The sequence below is a fragment of the Rosa rugosa genome, chromosome 1 (assembly GCF_958449725.1).
Source record: "Rosa rugosa chromosome 1, drRosRugo1.1, whole genome shotgun sequence".
Lineage (NCBI taxonomy): Eukaryota > Viridiplantae > Streptophyta > Magnoliopsida > Rosales > Rosaceae > Rosa > Rosa rugosa.
Genome location: NC_084820.1, coordinates 54,698,336 through 54,726,296, shown reverse-complemented (window position 1 = coordinate 54,726,296; position 27,961 = coordinate 54,698,336). Strand labels below are relative to the sequence as shown.

The 27,961-nt window shown below is 38.1% G+C and overlaps 4 protein-coding genes across 5 annotated transcripts; 1 reads left to right on the top strand and 3 right to left on the bottom strand.

Moving 5' to 3' along the window:
• Nucleotides 1–867: 867 nt before the first annotated feature.
• On the top strand, nucleotides 868–5,570 carry LOC133730711 (probable polygalacturonase At3g15720). The gene is given in 11 exon segments (XM_062158253.1): nucleotides 868–996; nucleotides 1,449–1,589; nucleotides 1,925–2,083; nucleotides 2,238–2,267; nucleotides 2,380–2,418; nucleotides 2,420–2,588; nucleotides 2,703–2,784; nucleotides 2,861–2,969; nucleotides 3,083–3,199; nucleotides 5,251–5,430; nucleotides 5,544–5,570. Coding segments are annotated over 11 exon segments (1,182 nt in total).
• Nucleotides 5,571–9,018: 3,448 nt separating this feature from the next.
• Nucleotides 9,019–12,122, bottom strand: LOC133725504 (uncharacterized). The gene is made up of 5 exons (XM_062152782.1): nucleotides 11,725–12,122; nucleotides 10,457–11,375; nucleotides 10,145–10,240; nucleotides 9,622–9,758; nucleotides 9,019–9,459 (listed from the first exon to the last, which is right to left on the bottom strand). Exons 1-5 carry the CDS (start codon nucleotides 11,910–11,912, stop codon nucleotides 9,285–9,287), a joined length of 1,515 nt encoding a protein of 504 aa, XP_062008766.1. The 5' UTR covers nucleotides 11,913–12,122; the 3' UTR covers nucleotides 9,019–9,284.
• A 513-nt stretch (nucleotides 12,123–12,635) lies between these two features.
• Nucleotides 12,636–15,149, bottom strand: LOC133725503 (sm-like protein LSM1B). Its single transcript, XM_062152781.1, has 5 exons — nucleotides 14,573–15,149; nucleotides 14,073–14,141; nucleotides 13,877–13,992; nucleotides 13,722–13,784; nucleotides 12,636–12,919 (listed from the first exon to the last, which is right to left on the bottom strand). The coding sequence occupies exons 1-5, from the start codon at nucleotides 14,631–14,633 to the stop codon at nucleotides 12,842–12,844; spliced, it is 387 nt and encodes a 128-aa protein (XP_062008765.1). The 5' UTR covers nucleotides 14,634–15,149; the 3' UTR covers nucleotides 12,636–12,841.
• Nucleotides 15,150–17,946: 2,797 nt separating this feature from the next.
• On the bottom strand, nucleotides 17,947–21,292 carry LOC133741629 (protein DEEPER ROOTING 1). 2 transcript variants are annotated; one of them, XM_062169431.1, is made up of 6 exons: nucleotides 21,172–21,292; nucleotides 20,225–20,300; nucleotides 18,873–19,399; nucleotides 18,605–18,785; nucleotides 18,441–18,507; nucleotides 17,947–18,336 (listed from the first exon to the last, which is right to left on the bottom strand). In XM_062169431.1, the coding sequence occupies exons 1-5, from the start codon at nucleotides 21,184–21,186 to the stop codon at nucleotides 18,488–18,490; spliced, it is 819 nt and encodes a 272-aa protein (XP_062025415.1). In that variant the 5' UTR covers nucleotides 21,187–21,292; the 3' UTR covers nucleotides 17,947–18,336; nucleotides 18,441–18,487. The 2 variants fall into 2 exon arrangements, with proteins under 2 accessions (XP_062025415.1, XP_062025416.1); XM_062169432.1 differs by lacking the exon at nucleotides 21,172–21,292 and adding an exon at nucleotides 20,437–20,703.
• Nucleotides 21,293–27,961: the final 6,669 nt, after the last annotated feature.

Below are 27,961 nucleotides of genomic sequence, written 5' to 3'. Positions count from 1 at the left end.
TTTTTTAACACATATTGGTTTTGTAGGCCGTCGGATAGAACTCGGTCACTAAACCTATATATCATCATTTGAAGCTTCATCACTCTTCTCCAGAAAAGCAGAAACAAACATAATCTCTAGCTCAGCCTGAGATAATGGTTTCTCTGCAGTATACATGTTCAATAGAGCAATGTTTATAACTAGCTCGTTTGTTTTCAACCCTATCATGACAAGGCAATCCATTAAACCTGTGTGTCTAGGTGGTAGGAGGAACCTCGCTATCCACGTTCACCAGCGTAGACAAAAGTGGTTCCATAAGCACAGGAGGCGCATCGACGTTACCGTCATTTGCCACATTCGGTAAGGGTCTCTAACAGAACAATCTCACTTGGTTCATTAGTCGCATTGCATTTAATAATCCGAACAGAGTGAGTAACCTCATTACTAGATAGAGCCTTATGCTTTTGCCTTCGAGATTTCTTACCCTTTGTTTGAGTGCATCTTTTTCTTCTTCCTATTTTTAGTAACATATCTACATTTCGATCTTTAGATAAAAATGAAAAAATGAAAATCCATTAACTAAGAAGACACTGATCGAGTAGTTAGGAAAAAATCTAAATTCGCTCATGGTATGGAAAGTTAACAATTACTAGAGGCTGATTAAAATGGATATCCGACCACGCTAATTAAAGAGAAAAAAGAATTCAGGATTACAGAGTCATCACGATATTAGGTAATAAATCAGATTTCATAGTATCGTAATCCGATTAAAATTTAGATACATATTCATTTCACCTAATGCTAATTGCATATATAAACAAGGGTTTGAGTTTGCATTATGTATCAACCTCATCAACAATTCCTATAGCCGCATACAAATTTTCAAGCATGAGTAGTGTACTTGTTAGCTGTTTGTTATTTTGCATTCTTGCTTCATCAGATTTTAGAATTGGTTATGGCCAAACGACTTATAATGTACTCGACCATGGTGCGGTTGGAGATGGCCAAAGAGATGATTCTGATCGAAGTAAGGGGTTGTCTAGAGTACTTGGATGTTTATCATACACTCATTTACATCTAATTGAACCAAAATTACAATTTAGTTGAACCAAATTTACAACATTAACAACAAAGTTATCACATTTGTTTTACACATTTACATATAATTGAACCAAGTTACTACATCGACAACAATTTGTTCATAAACTTGTAAAAATATCGTAGGTGGAGTAATTACCTGTAATAGAACTAAAATTACCCAAAAAATAACTCTATTTACCACATGATGACAACAAAATTGTTGTCAGATCTGTAAATGAATGTATCACATACATACAGGTATCGTAGAATTTCCCCTGAAGTAATTCTCTATTTTCTTTTTTCTTTTTTCTTTTTCTACTTACCCTTTGTGATAGTCTTATTGATTTTACATGAAACAATTTTGTTAAATTATTGTTAATTTGCATGAAACTAAGGCTTTCTTGAAAGCATGGAACGCCGTATGTCTAGATAAAGGGGCACCAAGACTTGTAATACCAGGGGAGATGACATTTTTACTTCAACCTACCAAATTCTCAGGTCCTTGCCAGTCCAGCTCCATTCATGTTGAGGTAAGAAACCAAGTAACGGATAAAACTGGAGAACTGTTTTCATGTTGATAGACCGAGCAAATATAATTGAAATGATTAATGATATAAGGCTGTAAGCAAGATTTAAAAAGCAAGAGTTAATTAAACCTAAAAGATGAAACTTAAATTTTATTACGATGGCCATTATGGGAGGATGTTAGATTTGGAAACAAAGTAGATTTAACGGTTGATATAACTCGTAGATGTGATCAATTAAGAACCTAATAGAAATTTTCAATATTAATAAGACTTTTGTTTTATTTTTTGTCGCTTAATTATCAAATGTATTAATACATTATAAAACTTCCACATTGTAGATTTCGGGAAAAATTGTGGCACCCAGTCCAGATGCATGGAAAGAGTGTGCAAACCCTTGGCTAGCCTTCTCACAGGTGACCAACCTCATCGTTAGTGGATCAGGAGAAATCAATGGCCAAGGTTCCTCTTGGTGGACAAAATATGACCAACTTAACTATGTAAGAATTATAAATTAATTTGTTTACATTCACATTCACATTCTGATAATTAACCAAAATGTAGAACGTATAACCTTCTACAATTTGGTTAATTAATATTTCAGGTTTCTAGCTACGTACTTATATATAGCTCTAACATGTTCACTATTTCTAGGTGAATAAGGTGCAATGCGAACGACCAAAGGTACCAGTTTGTGATAATCATTCATTGGTGTTCTATAGTTGAGCAAAGTTAACTTGGAAATCTGAAAAATTCATCATCATACATTGCGTGTAATCCTGGAAAGTTATTGTAGGCTTTAGGTTTCCGCCGATGCGATAATCTTCAATTAAGTTGGACTTACTCATGTTGACAGTCCCAAAGCACATATTTCCATACAATCTTGCAACAATGCGACTATCTCCTACCTTACTATTAGGGCACCTGAGCATAGTCCGAACACAGATGGAATGGACATATCTATGTCAAGCCATGTCAATATTCATGATTGCAATATTGGAACAGGTAATTTAGTTTCTTAGTTTCACTTGGTTTTCCATATTATAATCAAATAGACAATTCCATTATCAAGTAATTAAGTACATAATCATCTTCTTGTTTGATTTTTTACTACACCAGGTGATGATTGTATCGCCATTAATAATGCGTCATTCTATATCAATATTAACAACATCCAATGCGGACCAGGTCATGGAATTAGGTAAGTATATCATCATGTATTAACCAAAGTATATATATGCATGAGTGCATGACCCTTGCTAATTACATTTATACAGCATTGGAAGCTTAGGCCATAATGGAGGTTATGAAACAGTACAAGAGATACACGTACAAAATTGCAGTTTCACTAGTACAATGTATGGAGCCAGAATCAAGACATATCAGGTAGCTTACAAGGCGTTAATTTTATTTTATTTAAGAAACGTGAAGATTGTTGATGAAGTATGCATGAGTATTCTTGAGCTAGATTATCTAAAAGTACCCTCTTTATTTTTCAGGGTGGTTCCGGATATGCTAGAAAGATATCGTTTGAACAAATCGCCCTTAGAACTACTAGGAACCCCATTATTATTGACCAATTCTACTGTAATGGTCAGCATGACTGCCAAACTTCGGTGAGTTATTTGCAAGCATGGTCATGAGATTTTTCGGCTTGAGACGATAAAACATATACTCTACTTAGATATGACTAATGATTTCACGCAAAAATACTTTTATTTAACTTTTCATTCACCTTACCTACTCGAATAACCTGAGATTAAAGGAAATAAGCTTTTCTTACATGATGCAGACTTCGGCCGTACGCAATGGCGGAGCTAGGATTTTAAAATGGGGTGGGCTAAAAAAATTTCTTAATAAAAGTTTACTAATGCTTTAATTTTTTTTTTTATAACTTCTACAAGTAACATGTTTTATTCCTTCCTTAAATTAAACCTCATCATATATTATAGAAATTCTACAATGTGTTAATGTATGACATGCATATAATTACCTTAAAGTGGTCAAATTATGAGTCCTCAAAATAATAATATTAGTCCTTAAAGTGGTAACATGAATCCTTAAAGTGGTAAATTTTCTTAGTTACTACATGAATTCTCAAGTGGTAAAATGAATCCTTAAAGTAGTAAAATAAGCCTTCATAGTGGTAAAAATAGTTGATGTATGAGAAAGGTTAACATACCATTTTTTTTGAGTAAAAGAGGTCATCCCATTATATAATTCAGCAAGCAATACAAAAACAATCCACCCCTTTGGGGTCGACAGAAAGAACCGTTTCGTAGAAACTACTACAAAGCCACCCCTAATAAAAGAGCAAACAAACTAGTAATCTCCTAGCACACCCACCTTTTAGGATTAAGCCCAAAACAAAGAAAAGTAGAGCCCCAAAGAAAATAAATTGATAACGAGGTCTCTCTTTTCTTTGAGATCGATCTCTCCCGCTCAATGCAAGAAGTAAATAGGCCCATCATTCACAAAAGAATGAAGGCCCAAAGCTCCATTAAACCTTAAAGACAATATTACTGCCTGGGTCCAAAAAACCCTAGCAGCCTAATACCAGGCCCAACCATAAGACCTAGGGCACAACCTAGATGAAAACACAGTCCAGCCGCCGCCACCATACATGCTGGCTTCTATCCTGCCTCCATCGCCGTCACAAGCACCGGCAGTGGTCACCAGAACAGTCCCAATGTCAACAACCTAAGACAAATTACCGCCTCCACCATCAAAGACCATATACCCTGCCGTCAATAGCCAAAGCCAACCAGCTGCACTGATCGCGAGATCTGCACCGCTAGGACCATCAGAAGACGGCGAGGACATGGAGAAGAAGACGAAGTCGTCACCTCGCCCAGATTCGCCATACTGTTGCACACAACCCCGCCACAGAGCACCACCACTTCCAACAAGAGGAATTTGGCTGCCGCCATAGATCGACGGATCAAGAGCAGATCCATCCTCACCATTAATAGGAACACCCCACCCGAAATGGTCGATCAAGAATCCATTACCAATCCCACCAACATCAGCAAAACCGCCTCCTCTAACCGAAGAAAGAGGCAAACGAAGAGATTTATCGCCGCTTCCATAGAGAAGCAAGCAAGAATTTTTGTCGCCGCCGCTCGCCAAAGAGAGGAACCAGCTATATTTCTCTCGAGAGAGAGTCATGATTTCAGCAGTAGGATTATGACTTTAATATGCTTGATTTCAAGGTTAACATACCATAGCCTTACCCCATATATTAAATACATATCAAATAATCAAATAACTAACTAATCAAAAAAATCAACATTAAAACATTTGATAGAATTTCAATAACAAAAGTCTATGACAAAAAAACATAACTATTCATATTTGATCATGCGCTCTTGAATAGAACCGAAAATCTTTAATTATTGAATCTGTATCATAATTCTCAACTAACTCTTTTTCTGACCTAATTTATCCAAAAAAAACAAGTTTTTGATGCGACTATGCGAGTATGCCTTTTAAAGCAGAATAGAAAAAAAAATACAATAAAATAGTTCAAGCAAAGAGATAACATACATATGACAAAAAAAAAATTAATATATGGGCTAAGTTTAGAAATTTAGAGTGGGTTACTTTTTAATATTTAATTTTTTAAACTGAAATTAAGCTACAAATTAACGTTTTTTAAAAATTTGAGGTGGGCTGTAGCCCACGGGCGAGTGAAGTGACATACAATGGGTTTCATGGAACTTCTGAGAACGAGCAAGCAATTACATTTAATTGCAGCCAAAGTATAGGTTGTGCCAACATTGTGATGAATCAAGTGAGTATCACCTCACCAGTTCCCAGTGAGGAGGTTGGGGCTTCTTGCAGCAATGTAAATGGGACTTCTCACGCAACTGTACCAAAAGTCCCTTGCCTAAAAAATAATTAATTCTCCCTTTTTTAGTGCAGTGTTTATTTGCATATGTTTTATGTTGTTGTTTACAGCTAGCTAATTCAATAACACCCAACTGATTGCACATAGTTGATCATGTAATAATGTTCAATGTCATCAAAGTTAAATAATATATTGGATGCATTTCTTCCGGAAATTTTATTTCAATTTCTACCATGCATAATCCATAAATATATATATTTGTGTTCTTCTAATTATTAACGAGTCATCTTGGTCATTTGCTCAGTAAATTTCAGTTGATTTGTCATATATTATAATCTACTAGATAATAGTTATGTGTGTGTCTATATATATAAACACACACAAATGTAAAGAAAATACTGAGAGGCAAATATTACACAATAACTCGTCCTATGAAGGACCCGTCAAAAATGAGCTACTGCTAAGAGCCATAGAAACTAGAATCCGACGTAAAGATGCTTTTGATAGCAACCGAAACTAAGTAACCAAGAAACCATGACACTATCAGGAAATGAACTAAACCAGGCTAAATTCTCAACCCAATTTATTCTTAACATCTCCAGGACCTCCCTACGCAGAAGGTGCTACCCCAGAAGAACCGTAAAGAAAATACTTGAGTTTTAGATTTTCAATAATATTTTATATAATGTTAACTATTGATACAAGCAATTGACACCAATATAGTCGCTGTACAATGCTGTTGGACGGAGTGTTGGTATTTGACACCAAAATATAATAGTGACCCTTAAGAGCAAAAAGCCACTAAAATTTTATCGGTACTATAAGTTATTATTCATGTAGTGATGCAATTCTATCAACCCTTCCTAATACATTTATGCAACGTGAGTAATATATGAGCCGTACCCCTCATAATACATTTATACAATTTGGATTACGTAGATAGTGTGGTTAGTGAATTCATTTTTTCTTTTTAAAGAAAATGAGGTTTTTGTTCGAGTCACGTACGCTAGGAGGCTCAGAACATGTCCATATTATTATGAGTTAATTCATTTCAAGTCCAAAATTGATGTCCTATATTAGATGTAATTCATACGTATTTTTGCTAATTGCGGTCCAATGACTCACTTGCCACATAGAATTATTTTCATTTTTTTTGCATATTGACTCAGCAGAGCGTATTGATGATATATTTTACAGCGGGATAACATAGGAGAATTTTTTGTATGCTACTATCAAGCCATGTCAGCATGCTGACATGGTTTGACGAGTAAATAAAATATTGATACGTGGGAATATTTATTAAAATGAGATTACACTTCATCAGCAAACTTACACACCGTTATCCCAAAAACCAGTTTCAATCTCATTGCCTTCTCTACTCTTCCATCAATACCTTCAATTCTAACAAAATTCATTTATATCTTTTCTTTTCTTTATGCTCCCAGATCTAAACCCAACTCTCCAAAAGTACCCTCTTCATTGATTTTCTATTCTTATATTGATTTCATATATAGAATAACATTCAAATCGGTTTTGGGGTTTTGCAATTTTGTGGAAGGAGGAAGTTTCAAGTTAATTATTTGCAGAGAGACAAAAATGAACTTAGCGAGTGCCAAGATGAGTGAGAGGCAGAAAAAGAAAAGAAAAAAAGAAGAAGAAGAAGGAATTAAGCAAATATAAACAGATCGATGAAGTGATTATATTCATCAAGAGGCAAAAATGTGGTTTTTATGAATAGAGCACAATTATCCGGTCATTAACATAGGGTTTAGGAATACAATTAGATATAGGGTAAAACATTTGGATCTGGGTTGTGTTCATGAACAGACATGTGAAGACGTAGAGGTGGCTATCAGGTTGGGAAGAAGAAGATGGCCGTCAATTTAGTTAAAATTTTGAGGTGTAATCTCATTTTAAATAAATATTACCACGTGTCAATATTTTATTAACTCGATCATGCTAACATGGTTTGACCGTAGCACAGAAAAATTTCTCCATAACGTAGAACCTAAACCTCGGGCTACACGTTAAAAGCATTACACATATCATCATAGAATCTTAACTAACCAACACAAATTCCCTCATCATCCCGGACAACAACCCTTTTTGCCACTCTTTCCCTTCTCAACTTGGAAGGCACCATCCGCTGAAGGGTACTGCCAATGTGTTGGTGGTCTTTTCCACTTTCTCCCCACGGCTGGTGAAAAGCATGATACTCCTCCAAAAATCCTAGTGCCCAACACACTGCTCCACGGATTGAAGGCCCCTCCTTACCAAACAACATTTTTTCTCTCGGTTCAACTTGCCCACAGTCAATTCATTTTATGATCGAACATATCTACTTAAGTAGCTCTACATCGTTGGCTGATGTGTAGAAGATATATTCCACATATATAGCCAAAAATGTACTTCGATCTTTGGACAAATCTCATATTGCTATATATTAATAATGGCTTCTCATATATCAATATCATGCACAAACATCATATGTGGACCAGGTCATGGAATAAATTAGAAGTGCTGCCATTATATGCTTTGACTAAAGCATGTATCAGGATGAAGGGGAATTTCATTGAGTTTTCTTTGCTGGATCACATGTAAAAATCAATTTTTCTGACCAAAAAAAAAAAAAAAAATCAATTTTCAATCTCTTTTTACCTCTTGATTCCTTACACAGTTACAGCCTACTAAGCTCTAACATCAGCTATAAAAGAAACTAACCATGAAGGGCATCCCGTCCTTGTATGATAAGCCTGAAGCTTACCGGCAGATTGCGCCAACTCGTGTTGCAACCACCAGATCCAGATGTATTCGCTAAAAGATGAGCTTAGTTTCCTCCAAATATGAAAGTGGTTAGTTTTCCTCCAATATTTTATATTTCATACAAAATTATTTAAATATTAAACTTTAATTTTAAAATTTTATTGAAACAACACTATTACAATTATTTGTGCATACAGTCGGAAAACATTTCGATTTAGTCTTCTTCTTTTGAATTTGTGGAACTTGACAAACTTGAGAAGACATGAATGAAGCAGTTTATTCTTCTTCTTTTGAATTTGTGGAATTTGATCAAGACTCCCTCTGATGTTCTTGAATTTTGTGGTTTAACTTAGTGGAGGGTAATTACTATTCATGTGGTCTTTTTTAGAAAAAAAAAAATGCTGAAATTGTAACTGGGACAGCTGTATATTTTGAAGTTTGTCCAACTATGGAGATTTTGAAAGAATTAGTTTTCCTCCAATATTTCATATTTCATACAAAATTACTTATATATTAAACTACTAATTTTTAGAGTTTTATTGAAAAGTTTAACCCGTTTTCCTCCCAATGTAATAGCAAAACTGCCTAAAACGAAGATTGCAATAGTGCATCATTGATCCATCTTTTAAATGGCAAAAGGCCTATATTTATTAGCGTGGTTGCTCACTTGCTCACAGCCATGTAAATTCTATGCTCACAGAGCCTCAAATTCTCACAGAAGCAGCATGCATCCACAGAATTTCCACATACTGAACTGAAATTCATGTTAAACGAATTGGATTCAGGGGAAAGTGGTCAATGGTTTCTCAACCCAGTGTCAAATAGAGAATTTATCGCAAAAGAAGACAGCAAAAACTCATTGTTGCATCTTTACTAGTCGGAAGTGAACAATTGAATAAACACGTAGACAGATACACAAGGATAAAAAGCAACATTGAATTAACAAAACAATTCTAATTAGAAAACTAACTAATGATATAAACTCATATATTTATCCCTGTCATGATTCCTGCTCCTCTGTATGTTCCCTGTGTAATGAGGGAGCAGTTAAATAGTGTAGCAATGCCAAACATTCGAGATGTACTACTTTACTCTATCTTGTCCTCTTCCTCATCACCATTTGTTAATCCATTGCTGCTTTGCACCGCTCTAGCTTCTGTTGCTCTATGGACATCCTTAGAAGGCAGTAGCGATGGTTTTATGAGGGTCAAAGTAGTTTCATCCCTGTCAAACTCTTCACTTGCATCTCCAGAGTAAGCGTATCTGTGGAAATACAGAATACAAAGAGAAGTGGCAATTAAATAAGGTCCAAAAGAACGAACCTAGTTTTTAAATATGTTAATGCTGATGAAATGTTTCAAAGAATGATCAGACTACTGTAAAAGAGAGGATGAAATTTATTAATCATTGAAGCCAGGGTTTTACCTTGTTGAGTTCTGGGATGGTGCCCAAAGAGCACAGATGACACATAGGAGAGAGAAAGATAAAACTTGCCAGAAGGCAGGGATGATCCATGCATTCTGCCACTGCTCATTGTAAACATCATTTGATTTGTGATATAGCTGCAAGGAGAAAGTCGAGAACTATCAAAGATGTTACAGTTGATCTTTTTGGTCCTCTGAACATTTAATCTACTCAAATCTGCAAAAATTTAATCTACTTAAATCTGAGTCATCCTTCTAACTTCTATTTAGAAGAAAACTGTACCATCTGATTATAAATGCATGAGACGTACCATTTCATGCACTAATTAATGTTTTAACAAAGAAATGACTAGCGATGAGATTTTGACACTGGTATTATATGTAGAAGGGCCTTCCACAAAATCTAGAATCACCTTATCACTTTTAGTCATTAACATAGTTTCAGAGGTTATTCTGAGCATGCTAATACACAACCAAATCCCAAATACTTTCATCTTCTTAAGTATGTTAAATTTCTAGGTTACCTCATAGCATATCCAGCCCACAGATACAACAACAGTTACTGCCAAAGTGTTGGTGAACTTCCTGTATATATCTACTTTAACCATCATTCGCCTAGCCTGTCATGTCACAGAGCAAGTAAAAGATATCAGCTAGAGACTTGTTATAGGCAAAAACTCCCAAGATAAGTGAGGCAGCACACCCATCCCAAAAAGCAAATAAGCCACAGGCATGAAACTCACATTGATCAATATGCACCTACTAATACAAACATAGTAATTTAAGCTTATAATTGAAAATACATGAACATATATCCTCAAATGCAAAGCAAGTACCTGAAGCTTATTTAAAGTTGCAGAGAGAGAAGTAAAAATCCAAAGAATGAAGAAAGCATCCAATATTGCCACAGGAAGAACCAAGAACAACCTTGCCTTTCCAGAAAGATCACTAACTGCACCAACGTTTTCAACCATCTCAAGAACCTCAGTTGCCAAGAAGAATGTTAATCCAAGAAACACCACTTTTGATGTAAGCCCACCTAGGGATGGCCTTACAACCCCATAGCCCATGGAGACCATGAGAAGTATTAAACGCGCTACTGTTCGTTTAACTGCACCAAATGAAACTGCCCATACAGTGATCCCAGTTGGCCTGACCCCAGTCTCATTGAATTCAGCATACTCAAAATACCATAAAGCCATCTCAAGCATACCTAGTGTTATGACTAGTGTGATGCAATTCTGCAATGGAAGAACTTCTCTCCAAAACCTTGCATACTGTGAGAACCAAAAGATCCCAAGTATGACAAAAGCAAGGGACATAAACCCGTAAAAAAGCATAAACGGTGCCATTCTACCAGGCAAATACCCGGTAGGGTTTTTCCATATAGTATTCCCCTCAACCACCAAATCCTTCAACTTCAAATCACAATGTATGAAGTACAAATTATACATCCCAGTCTTATGAATCGGTATGAACTTGGATGGCAATGCGGCAACTTCCTCATCTACTTCAAAAGAAACACCAAAAACTTGAGGCCAACCTGGGTTCATGGTGGACGGGCGGTGAATGATATCGCCTTGCTTACACACACCGAGCTTCGCAAGATCCCCAGTGCAACATACTGCTCTTTGACCTCCATACGCTGAACCCCCAATGTTCTCTCTATCTTCCACCTCAAAAACAATGGCATGGACAGGCCCAGAGCTGAAATTAGCCGATTCTTTGCTTCTCCGAAACGTAACCTTCTCAAAGCTGGTCCCAAATCACAATACAAAATCAGATAAATGAAACAAACATGGATCAAGTTATTGGGACAATCACATTTAAGTTCCTATCAAAGCTTATGACTTTACTAACTAATAAGCTTATTGCTCTTGGTTTCTTCACAATTCACAAACAGGGTTTAAGTTACCAACCCAATAATTGGAGCAATCACATTCAAGTGCCCATAAAGCTTTTGACTTTACTAAGCAACAACCTCATTATATCCAAAATTTTCACAATTGGGCAACAGATCTTAACCAACTACAAGACAACCCCACAAAAACAACCATAAAAGGCAGAGAGATTTAAGTTGGGGGGGGGGAATGCCTGTGATTACCGTATGTAAGAGTTGTCCTTGGCGGAGTCGTCGGCAGGGGCAGAAGAGTAAATTCCCTCGCTGCCGCCGTGGACGACAAAGGCGTTGCCTTTGGAGACGAATCTGTCTCCGGCGTAGTGGTGGACGGAGGCTTCCACACTCAGAAGGCAGAGCACAAGAAGAAGAAGAAGAAGAGCAGAGTACCACATTTCAGCCCAAATCCCAAATCCAAATCTAAAAGACAGGAACAAGAAGCTTCTGGTCTCTCTCTCACTTCACTCACTCAATCTGTAAATCTGATCTGTTTGTTGTGTTCAGCTGCTCTTGTCCCTAATAACACTGTCTCAAATCTTTCTACTTGGGACTCTGGTTCAGGACTATTGTGTGAGACATTTGTAGGGACTAGTTTGTGTGTGTGAGTGAGGTTGAAGCCGTTAAATGCTTTGTTATTGGTTTATGTGTTGCATGATTGGTTAATGTGTGGAACATGGAGGGTATCACTGTCTCCTGCACTGCATGCTATAACTTTTGTTTGCTTGCTCACAGTTAAAGCCTAGCCGGTAAAGGCTTCAATGCGGTGCCGGTGCTATATTGAGTAGTTATTTATTAATTAGAAAAATTGACCAAAAAGAAAAAAATTAACACTGAAAAAGAAAAGGACTATAGCCTGGACAGTAACTGCGCTTTTCACTGCTTTAAAATCAAGACCCACCCTTAATTATGTAGCAAATAACAGTTTTTTAGTTACAAGGGTACTCACATCTTGGATATGAAGTGAGTTTCTCATGCAACTACTTTATCTTTATCAGTATTGTCTTGCCTTTGCTGTGTGGAAATACCACTAGTGTTGGTATCCCTTGATCAATTGATGTTCATTATTGCTCAGAAAAGCCATTTCCAACTTTGGAGTCTGACATGATTGAGGTTCTAAAGCAAAGAAACAGTTGAATACTTCTATTCATTCAGACAAATAGTACACAGAACTTGAACAATTGTTCATGAAAATTCTAATTTTCAAAGATTTAAAGATCTACCATCTAACAACACTAGACAGCCATATGGAGAAGATAAGAGCAAAACAACCGCTATAATATTTGCGGATGGAAGTGAATAAACCCCATGAACTTCGCAAATTCATTTAGTCCATGTCAAGAAACTCCATTCTTTTTCTCATGGTGCCTTTCAGATCAGAAGCTTCTCTTTCTGCTTTCTGTGCCTGCCCAAATTCACAATAATATTCATCAGTATAGGATTCCCATAAACTCATCCGTGTATATCAAACAAAGCAAAGCAGAGCCAAATATCATTAAAAAACATTCACAGGGAACAAAACTGACAAGCATTCAAATTATACAAGTTGTGAGTGCAGTTGAACATATGAGTACTGTGCATTACCGCCAGGAAAGCCATAAATAAATCCCCATGCTGAAACCAACATCACCAAAACTTCAACAACAAGAGAATAAGGGGGTCACTATGTTTTCATGCTACAACCAATCATAAAGGCTACATCTGTTTGGCCGGCATCCCAGATATTTCACAGTATGAGTACACTTACTCAAATTCACATATAATCCCATTTTGGCATTTTACTTAACTGGATTCCAAGCGCACAAGAATATGAAAATAAGGAAATAACCTATGCAGGCCCTTCGGAAAGAAATAATTGCAAATAGTAACAGAAACTCTGTAGCAGAAAACAGTACATGTGCATGATTTCTCTGATGCATAGATGCACAATAATCATCCTGTAAATTAGAAGCAAACTTACTAAGATGTAATGGTTATGTGCTTCAAACACCATTTATCTACTAATTTCATTTGTTGATTTTATTCTCATAATCTTTGAAACCAAGCTTTTCAAAATCAAGAAGCCTTCAAGCTTTATAGCATGCCTTAAAACAAGATTCACAAACTACAACTCAGCAACTTGGCCAAATAAAACTCCAGAAATAGTTTTATGTTGTGAAAGAAAAAGGAAGAAAGCAAGGAAGTTCATCTCAACAAGTAACACATACCCTTTTGATTTCTGCAGGTGAAACACGAGTCATATGCGGTGGAAGTTCCTCCCTCTCCGAGTCCTACAACATCAAAATGAAAATCATAAACGCATACAAGGGTGCATATTTTGAGTAACTTTTCACATGCCAAACCAACTAATGAGCTATCGTACCAGCTCGCCAATTAAAACAACATTCTCCCCACGAATTACGTAAAGACCCAAAGGGAGGTCACAATAAAGTTCGCCAACAATGACCCTCTCACACGCACCCTCAAGAACAGCATTGGCTGCAAAAGAAAAACAATAATCATTTCCCCATTCTGGTATACATATAGTACATTCCACAACAACAGAGGACATAACTTACCAAATTGATCAAAAGAACGAAGTATTCCTAAAAGCTTCCGACCATCTCGGAGCAGCACAAGAAGTTTCTCTGCAGCATGACGAATAACATAAGAGACCACGCAAACTTCTCTGTAAGAAAGCAGTTGCTTGGCCCACAACCCACAATTCAAAGGTCAACCTAAACAGATCATACAACATTCCTATACTCCAGAATTTCATTAAGCAAACAACTATTTTACAGCATGCACCAACCTCACCCTATAACACATACCAGATTTGTACACACTTTTAAAGTCTTCATAACTCGGAGCAAAAAAAACAGTTTCATTCATGTATAAATCAGTCTAAACTTAACAAACAACTACAAAATATTCAAATGCCAGCCTATACGCAACATATTCTACATTCAGAACAGAAATCCCTGTAATACAATCGAATCAAGATACAATCTTGAAAGACTATTACAAATTTCTGCAGCTAACCCCAGAAAAAAACTAGAATTAGGGTGAGAGAGCATACTATCAAGATAGCTGGCAAGAGAAGTAGAAAGGTAAACATCTTCTGGGCCGGCCCAAGACATTGATGCTTCTTCTTCTTCTTCTTCTTCTTATCTCAAAAGACTTAAAATTTTCCGGTTTCTCAAAATTCACCGAAAAATTGACCAAAACAACCGATAGTTGCATTGGCAGAGCAGGTTTCTCTCTTACAATGAAACCAAGAACCCTCAAATACACTCCAAGAGTATACAAAGACTCTAACTTTCACGAACTAATCAACAAAAACCCAACTTTTTCAGATCCAAAAACCCAAGAATCTGAGGAAGAAACAAAGAATTGGGTGCTTCTCTTCCGGATTGAAGGGACCAGATGGAGTTCTGATGATAATAAGACTCAGATCCAATCGCTCCGTAAGAAATGTCAGAGGCGAAGAGTGATGTAATCAGTTTGGCAAAGGATAACAGTTGTAGGGTTTGGAGAGTGACATGGTGCAACGGAAGTTCAGCAAGATGTAGAAGAACTGGAGAAGAAGAAGACCAAGTGTTTTATGATTGGGATCGACAGATATTTCATTCCCAACTGTCAGCGCTCACCAGTAAATCATTTTCTTTTTCTTTAATTCCTTCCTTCAATGGAATGTGACCAGTAAATGTTTTTTTTGAAAAGGAACAGTAATAAATGTTAAATGAGAAAAATTCAGCTACCGTCCCCAAACTATTCTGCCAAGGTCAATTTGATACCCGAACTCTCAAAAGTATCAATGTGATACCCAAAGACCTAAATTAGCATCAACGTGATACTTCCGTCCAAAATTTTTTACGGCGCCGTTTGTTTGCTGACGTGGCAAGCACGTGGGTAAAAAAAAAAAGTGAAATGACCCATTTACCCTTCTTTTTTTTGGAGAAAAATTCATCTATCGTCCCCAAACTATTCTGCCAATGCCAATTTGATACCCGAACTCTCAAAAGTATCAATATGATACCCAAAGACCTAAATTGGCATCAACGTGATACTTCCGTTTAAAATTTCTGACTGCGCCGTTTGTGTTGTTGACGTGGCAAGCACGTGGGTCCAAAAAAAAAGGTGAAATGACCAATTTACCCAAATCGAGCAATTGACAGTGTGTGGGAGAAGCCAAAGGTACCAAGTACCAGCTGCCAAGTCTTTTTCTTGATCTAATTGTGCTCAAATGCTATCTGGGTTGATTTTACTTTTTTGGTTTATGCTGGGTTTGTTTTTAGTTCTTGTATACATGAATTCATAGTTATATGTTGCTTTGACCTTGTGATTGTGATTTTGATCGGAGTATCTGATATCTGTTGTTACTGACATGACGGTGGCGGTGGAGGAAGATGACGCTGAGGTTGTGGCGGTGGAGGAGGGCGTTTGATGAACGGAGGTTCTATTAGCGAATGGGTGACGGTCTTTGCGAAGAAAGAAGATGGTTGGTGGAGCTAAGGTTCACCAGAATTTGGTGTGCAGCGAACCAGTTTCCCAGTTGGTTGTCCCGAAAGAGGAAAGTTGCTGGGCGGAGAAGAAGGAAATCGGTTTTGGCGGAGAAGAAGACATGGGCGTCTCTGGGTGCCCAGAGCAGTTTTCTGGGTGCAGAAAGATTTGATTTTTTTTTTTTGTTAATCGTGTCACCCAACTTTGGTTTTGGGTCCGTCCGCTGGGAGTTGAGTGCGAAGAACATGAATTTGTAGCAGGAATTGGAGAGGATGATGGCAGTGTTGGTGATGGTTTGGGCGGAGGGGAAGGAGATGAGAGAGAGGAGGAGGCGAGAGAAGAAGAAGAGGACTGAGGTTGAAGAAGAAGCATAAGCCATTTTTCTTTGATTCTTGGGTGGAGGAGAAGGAGCGGAGCTTGCGGCGGTTTGGCTAGAACAATATCCCAGAAGAACAAGAACAAGAAGAAGAAAAATAAATGAAAAGAAAAAAAAAAGAATTAACAAAAAAAAGAAGGGTAAATTGGTCATTTCACTTTTTTTAAGGGCCCACGTGCTTGCCACATCTGTAAACAGATTGCGCCGTTAGAGATTTTTGACGGAAGTATCACGTTGATGTCAAAATACGTCTTTGGGTATCACATTGATACTTTTGAGAGTTCGGGTATCAAATTGGCCTTGGCACCATAGTTTGGGAACGGTAGCTGAAATTTTCTCAAAAAAAAAAAATGAAAATTAACAAAAAAAGAGTAAAAAGTCGATTTTGTCCTTTTTTTTTTTACCCACGTGCTTGCCACGTCAGCAAACAAACGACGCCGTCAGAAATTTTGGACGGAAGTATCACGTTGATGCCAATTTAGGTCTTTGGGTATCACATTGATACTTTTGAGAGTTCGGGTATTAAATTGGCCTTGGCAGAACTATAGCTGAACTTTTCTCATGTTAAATTATAGAACAGAAATTCACTCTTAATTTTGTAGGACAACTTTTGAGGCTCGAATTGTGGCTAATGATAATTGCGTGGACAATCCTAAGATGGGGATATGGTTGTTTCGTCAAAACTAATAAAAGATTATACCATTGGATTGTGATTGAAGAGCAAAATTTTGACCATGTTAAGCCGCGAGAAACTCAATACTCCATTTGTGACCATGTTAGTCCCTAAACACTTGAACATGTATTATTGAGAGAATCCCGTGTGAGTTTAGAGATTATATCTTACTTTTTGTGTGTCTAATTGATTATGATGGATTGATTGGGCGTATGGCTAAGCTCACACGCTAAATCATTTTACATATACATCTTAATTGAGAAATTCTCCAAGAGTTTTTGTTGAAAAGACGCACCATGCACATACTTCTTGGTGTGTCATGAGCATTGAATTGGACTATGGAGAAAACCCAAGCACCCATCTCTCTTTTTAGCATCACATCCTTCTCTTTATCTACTTGCATTTCATTGTTTTAATTGTTTTAGTTTGTTGCACTTTATTTGTTTGTTTTCGATTTCTCAACTCAAGATCACAAAACCATAGCTCACATGTACACAGCCATAAACAACGCCGTAGCTTAGGCCTTAGGAGAAGTTATTGTGAGCCTACGGTTCTTACATAGGCATAAGGTGACCTAGGCCGTGCTTGTCCTGGGGTTGGTCCTTAGTTCCTTTCCTATTCTCTTGACACGATCCAGATATTTGCAAGTATATGATTCAAGTTAATGCCGCGCTTACTAAAGCGAAACTATAAAGTCGAAGGATTTTTTTTGTTTCTACAAGTGGTATTTAGCAAACTGGGGTTAATTCCTATTTTCTGTGAAGTCTTCTCTCCGAATGTTACAATTGTTTCATCCATATCAGCTATTATCCCATTGAAACTGATATATGAGACTATGTAACAGAATACAACTCTCCCCCAACATGCACGTTTAGAAATTAACAATTTCCTTCATCGATCATGCAAGTCAATCTAGTATTTATTCACCTCAAAATATATTACAAAGTGAGCAATTCAGTCAAAAAGAAAAGATAGATAGAGAGAAGACACAGAAAACTGTGTATAAAATAGGATGAAAAATGTAGATATTGTCTAGCTCAATTTGCCAGCACATATCACTACAGATAATCCTCTATCCCTTGATAATCCATAACATGTGTTGTACTGTTTCCACAGATGCAACCATGAAAAAAGAAACGGGAACCACCCGTTAAGTAAATAGAAATGCTGTCTCAGAAGCCGATGAGGATGAACTTATTGATGATTTGTTGCCCCTGATCTGAAATTTCTCGGACTTTTTGCACTTTCAAGTATTTGAGTTCATAAATGTGAGGCATGAACTTTTCTGAAGCTGCAAAATTGTTTAGCATATATTTAGTGTTGGCATCAAGCTGCTATTGAAGTACATGCTTCTAGCAAACTCATTTCAGTGAAGCTCAAAAAGGGTTCTCTTACCTAGTAATAACTGATAATTAAGAAGCCAAATAAAGGTAGAAGGAGACTCATATTTCTAGGACTATATCTGCAACAAAAAACATGTAGCTCGCATCAATTCCATATTCTGAGCAATTTAGAACTATATTTAATCATAGTACTTCGAAAATTCAGATTGCACTTACATTCAGAATCAGTCTTGACCCATTTACATCCATCATTGATTTTCTCTTTTGTATTTTCTTCATTATTATTTCCCTTCTTGGTTGGACTTTGTCTAGTATCCTCAAGGTATTTCTTCATTGATGATGCTCGAGAAGAACTTTGCGGGTTGATGATCTTCTTGTTAAGCATTAGCCTCAAAAACTGTAATCAATATCACATTAATGATAATTTGAAGCAGAATATACAGTAGACACAATTGAATTAAGGTTCATGTAAGTTTGCTCATACCTTCTCCATTCTTGACTCTTGAAATGTATCTCTCAAACTTGGTGCTGGTGCAAATCCACTTCTACAAACAAACATCTTCTTGAGAAGAAAAGAAATTGATTTCTTCCCAATCGCCTTCTTGTTACTATCTGCACAAATGTCTTTGCATCTACCAAGTATAACACTAATGGTTTTCTCAATATCTTCATCTTTGGGATCATCTGAATCAGAGCAAAGCACGTTGCTTGTTCTCCTATCAACCTCCAAGCTTGATGGACAATTTAGAAATCTGTCCAACGGAAGAGCTGCAATTTCCTTTTCAATGTCTGGTTTTCGTGTCAAGAGTTTCGTTAGCTCTTTATGTAACTTACCAACTTCTTCAGGAGTGAAATTTTCTAGTATTTCATCTGATGAAGATGGTTCTTCCTGAATATTTTGGCTCCGATGATCAGTATTCTCTTTCAAATTGTTGTTTCCAAAAGTTCCGATTGCTAGTAAACCATGAGGCCAGTCATTGAATTCTTCACGAGGCTCTGGTTTTACATGATCTACAAAGTAGTTATATTATTAGTAACATATGACAAGGAGACTCAGTATTTAACACAACCTCATGTATCAAAAATTCCAAATACAGTAGATGAATCATAGAGCTAGAGTGATATATATTAAGATCATGGAAGTGTTTTAATATGGTTAATTCATACAAGGAAGAATAAAAAGATGAATGGGCCATGTTGCCACATTTTCCAGTGGATACCAGACAACAGATCTACTTTGTGACTCAGAAAAATGCACCTTTGATGATCTCTAAATGCACTTTGCCAATGCTTTATATGAAAAAGGCACAATAAAAAGCACCTGCACTTAATTGGGATCTGATCATCCTGCACTTAATTGGATTTGAACTTATTATATACATCAAGGCAAAACTATATATTTGTAAGTTCCTAATAGTACTGCTAATCCGTTGCTTAATCAGTTTGAGTACATGTCAACTTATATATCTAACATGATTTAAAGCTTCTTTTCTTCTTCATTCTTTTGTTAATGAGGTAGAATGCCAGCATTATCAAGCGATCTGAATCATGCATTACAGCGAATCCATCTTGAGTTCCCCAGTTTGCAGGACTCAGATCACTCATGTAACACGTACTAATGGGCGACTAGTCCTAGCAGAACTCTTTAATCTCCTACTCATGAATGAGACCCGCATGAACTTAAAGTCACACTTCACAATGATGAAGAGCCCTTCTTCAAAAGAACAGTTATCCTCAGAATAGGAAGCACTGGTCTTTGGAATTAAAATCGAAGCACAAACCATATGAACATAAAAGTAACACAGAAGTTCATTAGAATTAAAGAACAATGCTTACGGGTACTAGTCGAAGCTGTATTTGGTTTCTTGTTCCCCTGCTTCCCATTAAGCTTATCTTGCACCCAACCGAAAAGCTGCAATCATACAAATCAAAACCATCACTAAACCATCTCATTTACCACTCATGTCAGGCATGTTTCAGCTGAAGAACTTAACATAGAGCAAACACACTAACATAAACTAATGCAATAGAATCAAATGAAGAGTTACCCTCATTTTCAGAGATACAACTGGAGAGTCAGTCACTCTTTAAGTAAAGAAAGGTGGTAGTGCTGGAGGAGGAAGTTTGTTTGCAAAATGTGAGGTGATTAAGAGCAGATCTTAAAAGCCAATGAGAGCTGAGCTTTGGGAGTATCAAACTAAAGATGGGGTTTTGTTGAATTTCATGGCCAAGCTGATCTGAAATGAGAGAAAAAAAAAAGGGAGTGGCTTTTTCTATTGGTTCAAGTTCCTAAACATGGCTTTTTTCTCACTGGCACTGCCCTACTATCTTTGTATCTAGCGTCTCTTTCCTATTTCTCTCCTTATATACAACTGATACCACCACCCCACTAGCAAAGCAAAACATTCTCTCTTAATTCTTTTGCGAATTTATTTTTCACCTCACTCAAATAATTTAATCCTTACTCGAGTACTCGTAGTTAAATAACACATGGGTTTCATCTGATTTTGCGGACACCATTCTGGAACATCTCCTGTACATGGTAGCCCTCGTGTCCCCAGTTTTATCCATACGAAATCTGGAAATCAATCTCTATACATTTGCTATGGGTACATTACATAACAGAGCTTAGTTCCGAGACAAGTTGTGATTTAATAGCCAAATATATGAACCTAATAAGCAGTTTTAGTATTAAGAACATGGTTTTCAGTTTTTCACCACCCACTCCCACAAGCTTCCAATCTGATCTGAATACATGCAAGCACACAAGCTATTATGGCTACCTTGGATTGCAGCATACATGCTTTCCCCTTATGGTTTCCAGAACAAGCGCAACTTGTTTCCAATATATGCTTTTGCTAATTTATGATAGGACCTGTCAAACGATATCAGACGAGCAGATATATTTTCCTTCAAAACTGCCATCTTGTGTTACTATTGCAGTTTCAGTCTTGGAGCATAGCAAATTTGCTTGCTTCCTTTTGTCCCACTGAATATACTAGTTGCTCCTAACACAATAACAATGTTTTGTTATCAAAATGAGTTTGGCAATGGCAGAGTCAGAAAATTTTCATTATGGGAGTGTGATAAAGAATCTTATGAAATAAGAACACATGCCATAAGCTTCTCAATTTTGTGACATGTCATCAAACACATTGCTCCTATATTCACTTGAGACTACTGGGGTCAGTTAACTCCATTTTGCACTCCGCCATACGGGGTTGGAAGCCCGGCAAGACCTCATGGAGCCAAAGCTCTAAGATCATGGTAAACAACCACCGCAGACCAGATCATGTCAAGAGGGATCGGCCAACAGGGTATATCAAACTAAAAATGGGCATATGTGCCTATGATATAGCTACCTATTTTTCCCTGAAACTATTTTGTCAAGTGCACGTTGAGCCTAATAGGAACAGAGCTGAAGGAATCCTGTCATCAGCAAAAGAACCATTATGTGGCCAGCAGATACCAGTTGGAGCCTACTATATATATACCAGAAACATTATGCTCAGAAATTTATGATAATAAGTTGAATCAAATTATGGTAGATATAGACAAATGGTTTAAACCAGAATGGATTAACATGGAGGAATGGGCAGCATGCGGCATTTAGTAATAATATATAATTAAGAATATAAGTCAAGGAGAACATGAATTGGGTTGTCCATCAATCGTGGAATGAATGTATGTATACCTCACTTTCGCGTGCGACTGTTCCTCACTGACCGGACTGTCTGGCTCATAATCTCACCTGCCCTTCATTGTAGGGCACACAGAACTCTCTCAATCTTCAGAGTTCAACTAATATTGGATCCTTTGGCCAAAAATAACATCTCATGGACCCTGTTTCAATAAGTACCAAGAGAAATGGTACACGAGTGATATGCAGTACGTAATTGTTTGTCTCAACTTTCTTTGTTTCTCCATGCTAAGAACCCACCAAAGTTTTATCAGCATCAACATGAATAAGTTTTGGTAGATTCAACAGCTCCAGTAAACAACTATGTAAAAGCAAAAGGATGAATGTTATTAAGTTGATATAAATTTTGCAACAGCAGCATGAATGGGAAAGATTTGGTCTTTTCCCCGAGGGATACTTCAAAGTATATAACCTTATCATTTTTTATCACTGTCACAAAATATTTCTGATTTAGTTACTCAGGAAGCATGATCTAGATGAAGAATCTGGAAAGATTTTATTGGAACATGAGCAGAATAATCTCTCCACAACTTTCAGATGTCCAGGAAACATGACTCAGGTCTAGAATTTGGAAAATCTTGTTGAAACATGAGCAGAAAGAACAACAGAAATTGGGACAATTCTTGAACTACATATCATTTGTAAAACACATCAAGCAATTTGATGCCTGTGCCCCATCTTTTCTTCAAATCCAACTTAAAAATCTACAATGAACTCATAGTGATGAATTGTGAGAGCAAAAAGGACACAGATATTACTATTTGTTTAAGTATATTGGTATTCGAGAGAGAATTGTAGAGAGAGATGTGTGTATTATTATTGAGAATAGGAGCCCTATATATAGGGATTACAAAGTACTAGTTCTAATGTTACAAGGAATACCAATCCGTGTAGGATTGGGAAATCTAGAACCTTCTCTCCTATTGCTACTCCTAGTTTGATAAGGCACACTAAATCGATATTCCTTCAACACTCCCCCTTGTGCCGCTTCAAACTTGGTGGTGACGCTTCATCCGTTGCCTCGTTAAAAACCTTCCCAGGTAACAAAAACCCTGTGGGATAAAAATAACCCTGGTCGAAGGACAAAAAGAGCACAACACGTCCTTCACTCTTCGAGATCGAACATGTAGACATCATAACTCCCCCTGATGTCGATATCTCCCCCTGATTGCTACAATCGTGGGAGTTCGGATAACTTTCTCAATCCGATGCTCTTCACATGTTTCTCGAAGGTGGATTTAGGTAACGACTTAGTGAATAAGTCCGCTACATTATCCTCTGATCGGATTTGATTCACTTCAATCTTTAGAAGTGATTGTTGTTGCTGATTATAAAAGAACTTAGGCTATATATGCTTGGTGTTGTCGCCTTTGATGAAACCTAACTTCATTTGTTCAATACAAGCTGCATTATCCTCATAAATGCATGTAGGTTGATCTGTGGTAGACTTCAAACCACAACTTCCTTGAATATGTCGAATCACAGACCTTAGCCATATACATTCACGAACGGCTTCATGTAGAGCAATAATCTCTGCATGATTCGAGGAAGTAGCAACAAGGGTCTGTTTCGTAGACCTCCAAGATATCGCAGTGCTTCCCATGGTGAAGACATAACCAGTTTGGGAGCGACCTTTGTGAGGGTCAGAGAGGTACCCTGCATCAGCAAAACCCATCAAGACATCGTTGTCGTTTTGATGAAGGGAGATAGGAGGACGCCGGCCACCATGAGCGGCGGCGGCGCCGGCGGCGGCAACATGGCCGATGGTCATTTCATGGACGGGGGCGTTTTGCCTTTTGGGGTCCGATCCCAATTTTCCGTCATTCCTTTTCTCTCTGTAGGGATAGAATAGGCCCATATCAATCGTACCTCTTAGGTATCGAAAGATGGTCTTTACACCAATCCAATGGCGGCGTGTTGGCGCAGAGCTATGTCGAGCTAACAAGTTCACTGCGAATGAGATATCCGGTCTTGTGCATTGAGCTAAGTACAATAATGCGCCTATTGCACTCAAATAGGGCACTTCGGCCTCTAAGGGTTCTTCGTCCTCATCCCTTGGATGAAACGGATATTTTCCGGGCTCAAGACTACGGCCGATCATGGGAATACTCGCAGGCTTTGCTTTATCTTCATTAAAGCGCCTTAGAATTTTCTGAGTATATGCAGACTGATGGATCAAAATCCCATAACTACGGTGCTCGAGTTTTAAACCGAGACAAAACCGTGTTTTCCCAAGATCTTTCATCTCAAATTCAGATTTCAAGTAATTAACAGTTTCCTTTAACTCATCTAGAGTTCCAATTAGGTTCATGCCATCGACATAAACTGCTACGATTGCAAATCCGGAACTTGTTCTTTTAATGAACACGCATGGGCATATTTCATTATTAATATATCCCTTCCCAATCAAGTAGTCACTTAGACGGTTATACCACATCCGTCCGGATTGTTTTAATCCATATAGTGAGCGTTTTAATCTTATTGAAAACGCGCTCCGTGGTTTAGAGCCACTTGATTTGGGTAATTGAAGTCCATCTGGAACCTTCATATATATCTCTGAATCTAGATCCCCATAGAGATATGCTGTAACCACATCCATAAGCTGCATGTCAAGTTTTTTGGAAACTACCAAACTGACAAGGTAGCGGAACGTTATAACGTCCATTACGGGAGAATATGTCTCCTCGTAGTCGATTCCAGGGCCTTGTGAGAAACCTTGCGCCACAAGGCGGACTTTATATCTTACCACCTCATTTTTCTCATTTCGCTTTCTAACAAAGACCCTTTTATGGCCAACAGGCTTTACACTTGGGGGTGTCTGCGTTACAGGCCCAAATACCTGTCTCTTTGTTAGTGAATCCAATTCAACCTGGATCGCATCTTTCCATTTAGACTAATCTGCTCTTCGTTGACATTCTTCAACAGAGCGAGGTTTGATATCATCATATTCTATAATCCCTTTCGCAATATGATATGCAAATGCATCATCAATCGCCATAGAATTTCTATCCATCATCTCATGTACACTAGTGTAATTTATGGAGATCTCTCTATTCTCTGGAGTTGGTTCTGACATTGGAGCGTCCCCCAATGATGTCTCTTGGACATAACCATAATCCGGAATATTCTCATGAGATGGATTATTTATATCGATGATTAATGGATTATTTTGTGCCAAACTCGCTTTCTTTCTTGGGCGAGAATCCATCGAACCTATGGGCCTCCCGCGCTTCCTGGCAAGAGCCGTGGGCCTAGCCAAAACGTCACCATCACTGTGAGATGGGACGTTGGCGCCATGCTCATGCATTCTTGAGTTGGCGTCATGTCCTCTACTTTTAGGGACATCAATCCTTGCAGGCACGTTTGTAGCAGGTATGTGTGATCTCGTCACTTTAGCGATATCAGAAAACGCATCAGGCATCGATTCTGCTACGTTCTGAAGATCGAGAATTCTCCGCACTTCAATTTCGGATTGTGCGGTTCAGGGATCAAGATGAGACAGAGTGGGGACAGACCACGACAATTCCGATCGTTCCTGTTGAGCATTGATGTTCTTATCTCCCCCTAACGATGGGAAGACTGTCTCATCGAAGTGACAATCCGCAAATCTTGCGGTAAAGAGATCGCCTGTCAAGGGTTCTAAATAGCGGACAATGGTTGGAGAATCATATCCAACATAAATTCCTAATCGTCGTTGAGGACCCATTTTGGTGCGCTGTAGCGGCGCAATAGGCACATAAACTGCACACCCAAATATGCGTAAGTGTGAGACATTAGGCTCATACCCAGTCACCATCTGAGACGCAGAAAAGGGTTGAGTGGCAGTGGGCCTCAGACGAATAAGCACAGCTGCATGCAATATTGCATAGCCCCAAGCAGAAATAGGGAGATTGGTGCGCATTACCAATGCCCTAGCGACCATTTGTAGTCGTTTAATGGCGGCTTCTGCGAGACCATTTTGGGTGTGAACATGAGGAACTGGATGTTCAACTTCAATCCCAATGGACATGCAATAATCATCAAAAGTTTTTGATGTAAACTCCCCAGCATTGTCTAATCTTATAGACTTAATAGGATGATCCGGGTGGTGAGCCCTTAACTTAATAATTTGTGCTAGGAGTTTAGCAAATGCAGCGTTCCTAGTGGACAATAGCATGACATGTGACCAGCGTGTCGATGCATCAACCAACACCATAAAATATCTAAATGGTCCGCATGGTGGTTGAATAGGTCCACAAATATCACCTTGGATTCTTTGCAAGAATGGTATATTTTCTTTAGTGTCCTTTGCATAGGATGGTCTCGATCCTAATTTTGCTAAAGAGCAGGCTTTGCAGAACGAATGATAGGCTTTAGAAACAACCAATGAGGATTTTGGTTGAGCCACGAAGTCACAATTGACTTTAGAAGTAAAAATTGGAGTCAAAGGAGCCTTGGTGGCGTCAATGCCACCCTGAGGCCGCAGGGGGATGGCGGCGCCGGCCAAGGATGGCCGGATTTGGGGGTGAAAGGCGCCGTGAGGCGCAGGGGCTCCTTCGGTGTCCAAAAACCGAGTTTTACTTCTTTTCGTTCTGAAAAATGGATGTCCGTGTGAAGTCTTTAATATACGGATCATCATATCACGACCTGGATGTCCAAAACGGTCGTGCCAAAGCCTATATGTGTCAGGATCCCATAAATCATCTCTCATAACATGATTGGATTCAATTACTCGAATAGTGGTTGCATACAACCCACTAGAGCGACACATAAGTTTCTCTAAGACTCGTTTATGTCCGTAGTCATTAGAGGTGATGCAAAGGAACTCTTGTCCATTCTCACAATGTGTTTCCACATGAAAACCATTAACACTTACATCTTGTAAGTAATAAAGTTCAAAAAATATGTCCATGACATGAGATAAAATCAATCGATACTTTATTAATAATAGCCAATGATTACATCAAAGTTTCTTGACTAAAATCGAATCCAATATAAAAATCAAACCGTAGACAAATCGTAGTCACTCAATCCGTTCGGTAATTTCAATTTAGTTGTGACCAGGTAAGGTAAGGCGAGATTTTGGTGGAGCGTTGCTCACTTTTAAAACCGTTCTCTCTTAAAACCGTTCTCTCAGATCAAACCTTTCCTAGACATCACAAGTACTCTTGAGTACTCCTAGAGGGAAAAAGTTAATACAATAAGTCATGTTATTGATTTAAGGCATAATCGCCATTACATAATTCTTGGAAAAATGAAAGACTATAAATAAAAATCTGCGGCATTTTGTCTTCATCGCCAGATTTAAAGTCATTGTGAACTCGAAGTCTTGATCACCATGATGCGACTACCTGCGTAGGTACATTGCAAATTCAGGTCCATTGATCAGACGTTCCATATCAGAAATAGACACCATAAAGAGGATTCTCCCTTGATTGAGGCGCATTGGCGCAATATGCATAGTCCCTAGGACTGGTGGCGTTGGAAAGTGGTGCCCATGGCCAACGTTGGCTCCATGGTTTCCAACCCTATTTCCCTCAAAATCACGCCTCCTACGGTCGTGGGATTTTCGCCTTGAGCGATTACCTTCTTGAGCATTTCGATCGTATGGATCATGACGTCGATGGCGACTTTCTCTAGCCATAGGACGATGCTCTTGATAGCTATCTTGAAGCCTATCAAATCTTCTTTGCACAAGTTCATTGCCATGTCTTTCAACAGTGGCCATAGCTTCAATAAGCTGTTGGAAACTTGTGATCCGTCTTGCATTTACATGAGTCCGGAATAAGTCAGAGGACCTCATAGCATAGACGGGGAAGGTATTGAGGGTTTTCTCAATCAATTGGTCTTCTGTGATTGTTTTTCCACAGAGACGCATCATTGCTCTGATGCTG

What these genes read in the sequence shown, in the direction of transcription:
- LOC133725504 (XM_062152782.1), bottom strand. Translation starts at nt 11,912, where the DNA reads ATGTGGTACTCTGCTCTTCTTCTTCTTCTTCTTGTGCTCTGCCTTCTG. An exon ending in AAGGACAACTCTTACATACG is followed by an intron (nt 11,376 to 11,724) that starts GTAATCACAGGC and finishes ATTTGGGACCAG; the next exon opens with CTTTGAGAAGGTTACGTTTC. An exon ending in TGGGCTGGATATGCTATGAG is followed by an intron (nt 9,759 to 10,144) that starts GTAACCTAGAAA and finishes TTCTCCTTGCAG; the next exon opens with CTATATCACAAATCAAATGA.
- LOC133725503 (XM_062152781.1), bottom strand. Translation starts at nt 14,633, where the DNA reads ATGTCTTGGGCCGGCCCAGAAGATGTTTACCTTTCTACTTCTCTTGCC. An exon ending in TCGTTCTTTTGATCAATTTG is followed by an intron (nt 13,993 to 14,072) that starts GTAAGTTATGTC and finishes TTTCTTTTGCAG; the next exon opens with CCAATGCTGTTCTTGAGGGT. An exon ending in TTGTTTTAATTGGCGAGCTG is followed by an intron (nt 13,785 to 13,876) that starts GTACGATAGCTC and finishes TTGATGTTGTAG; the next exon opens with GACTCGGAGAGGGAGGAACT.
- LOC133741629 (XM_062169431.1), bottom strand. An exon ending in TACAGCTTCGACTAGTACCC is followed by an intron (nt 19,400 to 20,224) that starts GTAAGCATTGTT and finishes ACTACTTTGTAG; the next exon opens with ATCATGTAAAACCAGAGCCT. An exon ending in AAGAGTCAAGAATGGAGAAG is followed by an intron (nt 18,786 to 18,872) that starts GTATGAGCAAAC and finishes TATTGATTACAG; the next exon opens with TTTTTGAGGCTAATGCTTAA.